Source organism: Sceloporus undulatus, chromosome 8, assembly GCF_019175285.1.
Source record: "Sceloporus undulatus isolate JIND9_A2432 ecotype Alabama chromosome 8, SceUnd_v1.1, whole genome shotgun sequence".
Taxonomy (NCBI): Eukaryota; Metazoa; Chordata; class Lepidosauria; order Squamata; family Phrynosomatidae; genus Sceloporus; species Sceloporus undulatus.
In genome coordinates, this window is record NC_056529.1 from 16496354 (window position 1) to 16508407 (window position 12054).

General features: G+C 40.1%; 1 protein-coding gene across 1 annotated transcript; it reads right to left on the minus strand.

Annotated features, from left to right (window-relative positions):
• Positions 1–552: 552 nt before the first annotated feature.
• Positions 553–10049, minus strand: IRX3 (iroquois homeobox 3). Its single transcript, XM_042437781.1, has 4 exons — positions 10038–10049; positions 8133–9312; positions 3066–3132; positions 553–617 (listed from the first exon to the last, which is right to left on the minus strand). Exons 1-4 carry the CDS (start codon positions 10047–10049, stop codon positions 563–565), a joined length of 1314 nt encoding a protein of 437 aa, XP_042293715.1. The 3' UTR covers positions 553–562.
• Positions 10050–12054: the final 2005 nt, after the last annotated feature.

A 12054-nucleotide genomic window follows, 5' to 3' on the forward strand; every position in this document is an offset into this window, starting at 1 on the left:
TGGATGTGGCTTCTCTCTTTTTCAAACACATTTTCATAACTATTCTCTACTCATAGCTATTATGGAACATTATTGAGAATCAAGAGGTCTAACAATCTCCAAAAGCAATGAATTAACCTTCCAAAATTAGCTTTTTGGGGGCGATATCTTGACATAGTATCATCATCATCATCATCATCATCATCATCATCATCATCATCATCATCATTCCAGCATGTATCAGAAAATTATAGTCAAAAGTGGCAACAGTTTATTAGCCAAAAATATATACTTTCTTGTACAATTTGGTTCACACATATGTACATTTGTTGTTGTTGTTTTTTACTATATATACAAAAAGAAATCGAAGACGCCTATTTCTCACTGGACTTCCAAAAAACTTCACGAATTCAGCTAATCCAGATGATAGTACAGAAGCAGACTTTTTTTTCCCCTCTTGTCTTTTTGTACGGTTTTTTCTTCCCTTTTGAATACATGGACATGCGTACAAGTCGTAACTATACAGAGAATTTTTTATTTTACAATAATTCAAACAGTATATTTTTCATTTTAAAAAAATTAATTATGATGATGACAACGCAGATAGAACCATAGCTGCATCAAGTTGGTTCTGAGGCCTAGAAAAAGGAGGAGAGAGAAAAAGAATGACGCAGGGGGAAAAAAGGACAAATATGCATTGAATCACGATTTGTGTCTCATAGATTTGCCTTGCAGCGGATGCAATTTTTTTCCCGAAGAGGAAAAAAAACTTGGTACAAAACTCTTTGAAAATATTCAATAAATATAAATATAATAATAATAATAATAATAATAATAATAATAATAATAATAATTTATATTCTGCTTAATCACTTGGAATCCAAGCGGATTACAACAATCAAAACAATTGCCAGCCATGGTTCCAGTTTTGTATGGAGTTTCATGGGACCTTAAAGACTAACGTATGTCTTATGCCATGTGCTTTTTGTGGATTTAAGGGTCACCTTTGAATGTAAGAATATATATTGAATGCTAGGATATATATAGTTGTTGTTGTTAACTACCTTCGCATTAATCTCAACCCATGGCAACCCTATATGTATGTATATGTATATGCACAGTTGGCCCTCCGCACTTGCAGCTTTCATGTTGGCGAATTTGATTATTTGCAGTTTTGGATTAATATGTTCTCTTTAGGCATCTCTAGGTCCTCCAGGACAATTCTGCCAGAAGGTGACCATAGAGTTGTGATGGAGAACATAGAGGTTCCTAGAGAAAACACTTGCAGGTCCTCCAGCATGACTCTATGATTAACGTTTGGCAGATACTGACTATAGAATTGCACTGGGGGACCTGGATAATATGGCACATTATTTTGGTCAAAGACCATAAATTCTATTCTATTCTATTCTATTCTATGGCACAATACATAGGCTAGCCTGCAAAGTGAAAGAATGCACACTGTTGTCTTTCTGGTTTTTGCTGCTACAGACTAATAAGGATTCCTCTCCTATGGTTTTGTAAGCAGTCAAAAACATTATGGACACAATCCATGTGTGTGTGTTTGTGTGTGTAGGCCATGCCCTCTTTCTGCTTTCAACAATATGGAACCTTGCTTGTTCACTGCTATGTCTCTAGTTATACTTGTGAGACACAGTCTCCATGGCACTGCGCAACTCCCTTCCATAGGAAATCTGATCTTAAGACATTCTTATTTAGGCATGCTTTTGAACTGTGAATCTTACTGACGTAGTGTGCTTATGTATGTCTATGGTCAATGTGCTGTTTTTAATGCTTTCATAATATCTTTGCATTGAATCAGTTTTAATCATGTTGTGTTTTTAAATGTTACGTTTTAACCCTAGCATGGTTTAATTCCTTTTTTAAAACTTTGGTCATTAATGTTGTCTCTTTTTTACATTATGATTATCCGCCTTGTATCCGATTATAAGAGAAAGGCAGGATATTAGTCCAATAAATAAATAAATATTCCATAAGTCTGTGCAAAATGGGGTTTGGATGTGTGAGTGCGAGACACACAATCGTGGCACAGTCTTTCTATTCAGCACATATGTGTAAAGATACACCATAAATCCAGCCCAAATAATGTATATGCTGGTTGCGTACATCTACAGGTGTGCATATACAGACACAAATCAATCAATACATGGCTTATATTTGGTGTGACTTTTCATATAGGTGTGTGCATGTGTGAAAATAAACATGAACATGTGCGCACACCCTTCTACTTCACAGGTATGCAAACCAGCTGGTGTTTACATTGGCCTCTCCATTCCATATTCCATATATATACATATATATGAATATATATTAATAAGAGATTTTGAAATAGACCATATTTAAACACTGACTTATAGCATGCGCGCATATATATATATATATATATATATATATATATATTGCTATGGTGCTGCAAACCAATCTTTAAATATGGTCTGTTTGGAAATATCTTATTAAAACGCATCCGGAAGTTTAAAGGGAAGAAATGGAGAGTTTTCATTTAAAATTTTCCCCCTTTTATTTTGTCAAACCTAAAGATCGTCCGTGGCGCAGATAAGACATTTTCATCTCACATCTAAGAAAAGGAACGTTTGATCTTTTCCTTAATAATCATATTAAATATCACACTGCGAAGAACAAAAAAGCACGCTGCAATCAATATTTGAAAAGTAACTCCAAAGAACAGGAAATTGGCCTTTTTATATCACTTCTTGTAACTAAGTAACTAAACATGCACACAATCCGATCCTTGGCATGCTTGCTTGGAAGTGAATCCCAGGGGCTTCTGGGGCATTTACTCACAAGTAAGTATATCTGGGCTTGCAGTATAATTCATGGTAGTAACAAGTCCCATTCATTCTAAGGAAATCTGGGCCAAATGCAATGCTACTCCTACTACCTCAAGCAGACCCATGGAAAAGAATGGGCCTTGATCATCACAACTCACTTCAATCCCATAGATTTCAGTGGGACTGAGGTTAGGTTTAACCTGACAGTGATCTCTCCCTCCCTGTCCCCTTTTAATGTCTTTTTGTGTACCCTCTAGGATATAGATAATCTCTTACCGCCTCTGAACTGGTTGGAAAGCTGTCTTTATTAACTTTTTCTCTACTTCCAAGACACTAGATGGATCTAAAAACAAAACGAAAGAAACAAAAGGAAAAAAAAAGTGCCTTTTTGAAAACCAAATCTCACCTTGGATTTGTTTCTAAAAAGTCAAGCCATGCTTAAAGAACTGAGCATATTAAAAAAATAAATAAAGCGAACAAACTGGCACAACTGGGTATGACAAACAACAACAGCAGCAGCAACAACAACAACAACTTTGATTTCAGTGGGATCTGCTCGACTTTTGGCTTGCAAGTCTGTTACACGCACCTTCACCTGGGAGTAAAACCCACTGTGTTCCATGGGGCTTGTTTCTGGATAGATATGTACAAGATTGCATTGCAAAGTTGCAAACGTTTTGGATGACAAAATATTTCTTCTTTCCAAGGAAAGGGGGTTAAATGTCTCTCTGTGTGTGTGTGTGTGTTGTTGTTGTTGTTGTTGGATGAGGGCTGAGATTAAATGTCTTTATCTATCTATAGCTTGACAAGAATCAACCTGTGTCTTTCTGGTGTTGGGAGAGATGACACTTCCTTTCCTTTCCTTTCTTTCTTTTTCTTCTTCCACCTCTTTGAGGGTCCATAGAAAACCTTTCCTATTTATGTCCTTTCTTAACAGAAAAACCAGCAAGTGCTGTCTTCATTTCTAGTCATTAAACATAAAAAGAAAAGAAAAGAAAGCAAAGAAAGTAGGGCTCAGTGGGAAGGGGGACCCAATCCAGTGGGTATTTTTGTATCTGACCTTTTGGCAAAATGTCATACTGGATCTTTGTAGAGGAAGAAAAAAAAGGGGGAGGGAAGGTCCCCCTTTATTCCATATTCATTGGCTGGGTTGCAAAGTCATTTATCTGTTTGGGGAATCCTTGGGGATGCCTTTCACTGGTCTCCACTCTTGGCTTTGGCTCTTGAAAAATATTCAGTCTACCATTCCACACTTTGACCCAAACATATGTCCCATAGATGCATATTTACCTAGACGTAAGTCCCATAGAACCATGGAGCAAAAAAGAGTGCAGCCTGTCCAAAATGAAGGCCTCCATTGCAACTGACCTCCATCAATTCCACACTGAACTCCACCAGTTTGTCATCAGAGCAAGCCTGAATCCAGCTTGGGATGGTCGAAAAGCATGCAGTGACTCCCTGAAACTTACTGTGGCCACAGCTAATATTAGTCCCACCTAGAACAGACTCATTGGAATCCATGGGGCTTTCCCAAAGGATGCTTAGCAAGTTCCTTTGGTTTCAGTGGGTCTACTGTACTTGGGACTAAAATGGCTTTAGCTGCACAGAGGAGACATGTGCTTCTGTATGTGTTTGTGCATACATGCACACACAGACACAACCTATATACAAATATATGTACCCCATATACATATCTGCTCAGTATGTACACAGACCACATATATGTATCTGTGTATGCTTTGATACACATACATTGTGTATATATGCATGCATACAAATATATAGATGTGTGTGTATCTGTGTATGCTTTTACACGTGTATATATTTGTATGCACACATATATACACAATGTATATGTATAAAAGCATACACAGATATATACATGTGACGTGTGTACAAATATACACACATGTGTATGAAAACACACATAAGCATAGGTAAACACACATGTATGTGCATATATACACACAGAGACAGACACACACACACACACGCACACACATACCCCATATGTGTATCTGGATAATACATATATGCATATAGGCAGACACTCGTGTGTGTGTGTGTGTGTACACACACACACACACACACACATACATACAATGGGCCTTTGGTATCTGATAGGATTTGGTTCCAGGCCTCCTGTGGATATCAAAATCGATGGATCCTCAAGATCCATTAAATACAGTGGCACAATAAAATGGTGTCCCTTCCAAAAAATGGCAAAATCAAGCATTGCGTTTTGGGGAATTTATACCTTTTTTAGAATATTCCCAAGCCGTGGATGATTGAATCAATGGATGAAGAATCCGTGGATATGGAGGGCCAGCTTTACTAGTGTGCAAACATACACAACAGTAGCACCCCATCCCTGTATGTGTATCTATCATACACACACATATATAGAGTGAGAAGCGAGATGTATACATATGTAAAGATATACTATATACATATACAGGTCTGTCTCTGGATCCTGCACTCCAAAACAGGCCTCTGAGGAAGTATGGCTCAGGTTTAGGAAAGCTCATGCTACTGGCTTCATTTGTCCAGTGAGCATCAAGAGCGCTCCAAGATCCCTTTGCATATGTCTGTGTGCGTGTATATATATATAACATACACATACATATACATTTATATACACACACAAATCAGCCCTTCACATCCACAGATTTTTTTATCCAAGCATCCAAGCATCCATGGTTTGACAATATTTAAAAAGTGTATACATTCCCCAAAGCAAAGCTTCATTTTTTATAGCTGTGTTAGTCTGAAGAATCAGTATGCAGAGAGATCTTGCAGCACTTTGAAGACTAACTGAAAGAAAGAAGTTGGCAGCATGAGCTTTCCTAGACTTGAATGCATCTGAAAGAAATTGGCAGCATGAGCTTTCCTAGACTTGATTGCATTTGAGCAAGCCTACGAAAGAAGTTGGCAGCATGAGCTTTCCTAGACTTGAATGCATCTGAGCAAGTTTACGAAAGAAGTTGGCAGCATGAGCTTTCCTAGACTTAAATGCATCTGAGGAAGTCTATGAAAGCTCACGCTGCCAACTTCTTTCAGGTACAGTAGGTCCAAAACCCACTGCAGGAATAATCCAGTCTGAGACTGCTTGAACTGCCCTGGCTCAGTGCTAGGGAATCCTGGGAACTGTGTGGCACCAGGGCTCTCTGTCAGAGGAGGCCCATTGTCTCACAAAACTACAGTTGCCAGACTAGGGAGCATTGAACCAGGGCAGTTAAAGCAGTCTCAAAGTGGATTATCTCTGCAGTGGGTTTTGGACCTTAGTCTCCAAGGTGCTACAAGATCTCTCTGCACACTAAATGTGTGTTTTGTACAGAGACTGAGAGAGAAGAATAAAATAACCCATAGACATGCTCATATATATGCACACTCCCAGAATTCCTGAGTGCCTGGGGATTCTGGGAGTTGAAGTCCAAAGAGGAGGAAGCAGAAACAGGCCGTGGCATTCACCTGCTTCCCTTTAAAATGCTTGAAGAGATGTTGGGAGCGGGATGAGCCTCAATGGATTTCTTTAATTAAAATTTTAAAATTTGAAATTAAAAATAATTTAATTTTTATTTTTTTTAATTATTCTTTTTAAATTGTCTTTGGAAAAAAAATCACATTCAAACCACCTCTTCACTATGTGTAAGTAAATACACTTAGGTTGCGCGTATGACATTGTGATTTGAAGGTATAATTTTAATGTTGCTACTTGTTTATGTCACAAGGACAGTCAGCCCTCCTTATCCACGGATTCATTATCCACGGATTCAAGCATCCATGGCCTGATTTTATATATATATACTATTTGGAATTCATATATATATATACATATACATATATATATATGTGTGTGTGTGTGTGTGTGTGCGTGTGTGTGTGTGTGTGTGTATATATATATATATATATATATGAATTCCAAATAGCAATGCTTGATTTGAAGGTATAATTTTAATGTTGCTACTCGTTTATATCACAGTTGGCTCTCCTTATCCACGGATTCATTATCCATGGATTTAAGCATCCACGTGTGTGTGTGTGTGTGTGTGTGTGTGTCACACACACACACACAAAAAAATACCAAATACCAAAGCTTGATTTTGCCATTTTATAGATAAAGGACACTATTTTACTCTCCATGAAACAGTGCGCCTGCGCTGACATCACTCAGATGGTGAACCCCCATTAAATGAATGGCACATGCACCTATGGCACCTGTAGGGCAAGGCGCATGGAGACAACAGGGCGTAGGCCCTGACCTATTTCTTTTATGTGGGGGTTCCCAAACGATCCCCCACATAAATTGAGGGTCCACTGCATTGAATGGGACTTGAGCATCCATGGATTTTGGTATCCATGGGGAGCCCTGGAACTGAACCTCAGTGGATACCAAGGACCTACTGATATTAGTAGGACATTCAGTGGTAGATGGGAATTATGATTGAAGCGTAACATTACTAAGGGTTCTGTACGGTATAAAATGAGAGGAAGTCAATGGGGGGGGGGTGACACCATGAGTTACTGCACTGGGTGACACCAACCCTAGGGATTGAGAATAGAACAGGATTTCCTTCGGAAAGGTAGAAAGGCTGAATAGAGAAAGGGGTCAGTGGCTAAGAAAAGGAATAAATTAAATGAAAGAACGGTTGGCGGATGAATAAACAGGATTGCATGGTTAGCAACAACCCTCTTAGATAACTGTACTATTTGTATGCATGCTTCTCTTTTATATTTTCCCTAGAAGGATCAAGTATGCCTGTTTATAAAACTTAATAACTTTATAACTAAATAACTAACTTTATAACTTTGTAAGTAAATAACGTACTAACTAAAAACTTAATGCTTTCCCAGGACGTGGACACTTTAATCATTTTCGGGGAGGAAACACGTAGGTCCCCGGGTAGTAGTAGTAGTAGTAGTAATAATAATAATAATAATAATAATAATAATTATTATTATTATTATTATTTATATCCCGCTCTAAAGTCCAGATAATAACAGTTATAACTAAATAACTCACTTTTGTCACTTTACAACTAAATAAGCTCAGAACTAAAATGTAATGCTTTTCCCGGGATGCGGACCCTTGAATCATTTTCAGGATGGGAGCACATGTGAGATATACATACCGACATACAGACATATGATAACTCGGTGATTTGTGTGCATGCATCTATGTATATATATATATATATAAGCTTCTGGATCAAGTGTGCCTGGTTTTAAAACTTAACCAACATTTATGATAGGATTTCCTTTGGAGAGCCCAAAAGGAAGCCCTGCAGGGTTGTTTTTCTTCCTTTTCTTCCCCCAAACTTTCCCTCCCAATCGGGGCTTTACCTGTCCCTGATCCTCCTCCTCCTCCAGCAGAGACCTCTGGACTCTGGTCCTGATCCGCGGGACGAGAGCCCCCCGACAATGACCCTCCATTGGCCAGTCCCAGAAGGTGAGGAGTGTTCAGCAAACTCAGAGGGTGATGATGGGGATGATGGTGGTGGTGGTGATGGTGGGGATGATGGGCCGAGAAGGGCCTCCCGGGCCAAGAGGAGGCAAACTTGCCCAAGGGGCACGAAGCCACCAGTCTGTGGGCCGCTGCCACCAACTGGAGGCTCTGCGGAGAAGCGGCGGAGGAGGCATTGGCGGCCGCCGTCGGGGAAAGTCCTCCTCCTCCTGCTGCTGCTGCTGCTGCTGCTGGAGGCTCCGCTTTGCGAAGGTCCGGGCTGGTGGCCGTCTCGGCTAAGGACCAGATTTTGGGTTTGGGGGCCGGAGGAGGAGGTAGTGGCGGGGGTCGAGGGGGGCTGCTGGGGGGCTCCGTCGGAGGAGGAGGTGAAGGAGAAGGCTGGGGAGGCATGGAAGGACATTGCCGGGCTTCTTCGGCGGCTTGGAGGAAGCATTTCCCGGGCAAGTCCGGGAAAGCCAACCTGGTGCCGTCGGAAGTGTCGGAGGGGACGGCTTGGGTGCCGTCGGGGGGCAGCATAAGACTGCCTTCCTCATCATCCTCATCCTCCTCATCCTCCTCTTCTGCTGCGTCCAAAAGGAGTGGTCCAACCTTGTCCTCCCCGTCGAGGTTCTCCAAGTCGATCTCCTCCTCCTCCTCTTCTTCCTCTCCTTCGTGGCCCCGCTTTTCCTCCTCTTCCTCCTCGCTGCCGAAAGAGTGGCCTTCCTCCTCCTCCTCCTCGTCGGTCCTGCTCCTCGGGGCCCAGGTCATCTTGTTCTCCTTCTTGAGCCGCCGTCGAGCGTTAGCGAACCAGGTGGAGACCTGGGTGAGGGTCATCTTGGTGATGATGGCCAGCATGATCTTCTCGCCTTTGGTCGGGTAAGGGTTCTTGCGGTGCTCGTTCAGCCAGGCCTTCAAGGTGCTGGTGCTCTCGCGGGTGGCGTTCTTGGGCCGCGAGGGGTCGCCGAACTGGTACTGGCCGTAAGGGTAGAAGGCCGGGTGGTGGGGATGATGGGGGTGGTGGTGGGCAGGGAAGGCTGGGTGCTGCACCCCCGGGCTCTCCTTCAGCTCGTAAGGGGAGCCCTAGACGGAGAGACAGAGAGAGAGAGAGACGGTTCAAGGGCTTCGTTGGGACGCCTCTGGAACAGCTGCAAACCCAAATGTAGGCATTCAGAGAGGACTAAATAGGTAGCTTTCTCTCCAATTCTCCTTATAGATGTGCAAATTGTATATATATATATATATATATATAGTCTGAAAACATCTATATTAGCTTTCTCTCCAGTTCCCCTTATAGATGTGATATAGTTTGAAAACACATACATATGCATCCAGTCAGATCTCCTATAAATAGTTAGCTTTCTCTCTAATTCCCCCCCCCATATATAGTCTGAAAACATCTATATATACATTCAGATAGAACTAGTTAGCTTTCTCTCCAAATGTGCAAATATAGTCTGAAAACACACAAACACACATATATATAAATAGAACTAAATATTTATCTTCCTCTCCAATTCCCCTTATATATGTACATATATATATATATATATATATATATATGTCTGAAAGTGTATATGTATGTGTGTGTGTGTATATATGTATATATATATATATAGTGTCTGAAAGTATATATACATATATATATATATGTATATGGATGCATATATATGTGTGTGTGTGTGTGTATATATATATATATTGTTTGAAAGTGAATATGTATGTGTTCAGACAGAGCTGAATAGTTAGCTAGCTTTCTCTCCAGTTCCCTATATATATATATATGTCTGAAAATACCTAGGACTGACTTGGGCCTGCATACCTAATGCAACCTTGCACATGAACCCATGCAAAATCCTATTTCACATTTCTCACATTCCTCTTCTTTTTGACTATTAGGAAGGAAAGAACTGGCGATCGATGCAACGAAGAAGAAGGAGAAGAAGAAGCAGAGACCCCTCCAACCAAAGACTAAGCTTTGGAAAACTTTGGATTTCTCCAATCTACTCGAACCCACTTCACAAGAGTTTCTAAAAAGTGGATCTGAAGTGGATCGATTCCTGCCGATCTCTTCTCCTTCTTTTCCTCCTCCTCCCTCCCTCCCTCCCTCCCTCCCTTCCTTCCTTTTGCACCACACAGTCGTCGATGAATTATTATTATTATTATTATTATTATTATTATTATTATTATTATTATTATTATTATTAGATACCTTTTAAAACCAACTGTCTAATGATTTCAACCCTCTGCTCAGGAAGGAAAAAAGAAAAGACCCACTTCTTCCCTTTGCTTTGTGTGTCTCTTTGCTTTATCTTTTGCACAAGTTTCGCAAAGTACGTCGCTTTGCTTTTGGGGGTGGCTTCCTTCCCTCCCCCGGACTTTTCATTTCAAGGAAACCCACCCAAGACCTTCACAGCTGTATTGTTTAAACTCCTCCAAAGGCTTGCGGAAAACTTGTTCTTTGCGACTCTCTCTAAATCGAAAGAGATCCGCCTTTGAAAAGAAGCCCAAAAAACCTAAACTCTTTGCTTGTTTAAATGAGATTTCTTGCATTCAGATTAATTACGTTGGCTAAGCTTGATTCATATTGATCGGGGAATTATATATATATATATATATATATATTATTATTTATTATTATTAGTAGTAGTAGTATTCAGCGGCAACTCCGTGGTGCAAAACTGATGCAAAAGTGTGTGGAATCTATCTATCTATATATAGATTCCACACACTCTTTCTTCCTATTAATAATCAAGGAATGCGCAAAATAAAAATGAAATAATAATAATAATTCAAAATATAATAATAATAATAATAATAATAATAATAATAATAATAATAATAATTCCCCCGGTTGAGAAGAAGAAGATCCGCCTGGAAGTCTATGCTTCGTCCTCTCTTTTTCTCTTGGTTCTTTTCCTCCACTTTAGTTTCTCTCATATATATATATACTGTATATAATTATCGGAAGATAAAATAGTTCCCAGCAGTTCGATCTTTTAAAAATTGTGGTTTTGAAAAGTGCAGAGAAAAAGAAGGAAAAAAGCACAACTTTGGGCCAGCTTCAGTTCGGGTAAACATGAGAAAAATATAATAATAATAATAATAATAATAATAATAATATAAGAGAGAGTCACAGAGATGCAGTGCTTTGAAGGTTCAAATCCCAGCTCTTCCATGGAGACCCACTGTTTGACCTTAGGCCAAGTCACACTCTCTCAGCCTCAAAGGCTGTCAAGGGCAAACCTTCCTCTGGACAAACCTTGCCAAGAAAAACCCCAGGATCACTTTGCTTAGAGTCTCCATAAATGTCGGAAACGAGGCGGAGGCAAGCGACAACAATTATTATGTGCATCTGTTGTTGTTGTTGTGTGTTTCCGACTTGAAGGCACACGGCCGAGCCTGGGAAAGCGCCTGGATGAAGAGATACTTTCTAGATACATATAATAGTTGTGTGTGTTGTTGTTGTGTGTTGTTTGCCTCCAAGCCCTGTCCGATTTAGGGCGACTCAAAATAAGGCGACCTTATTGCAGGGTTTTCTTGGCGAGTTTCTTCAGAGGAGGTTTGCCTTTGCCATCCTCTTTCATATATATATACTGTGTGTGTGTGTGCACGCACGCACACACACACTAAACAGATAGGTAGAGATAGACAGACAGACAACTTTCTTTAGGTGATATAATATATATAGAGAGGGAAGATGGCAAAGGCAAAACTCCTCTGAATATACAGTGTGTGTGTGTGTTTATGTGTGTGTTTAGAGAGATTATGGCAAAAGCAAAGCTCCTCTGAAGTAACTTGCCGATATATATATATATATATATA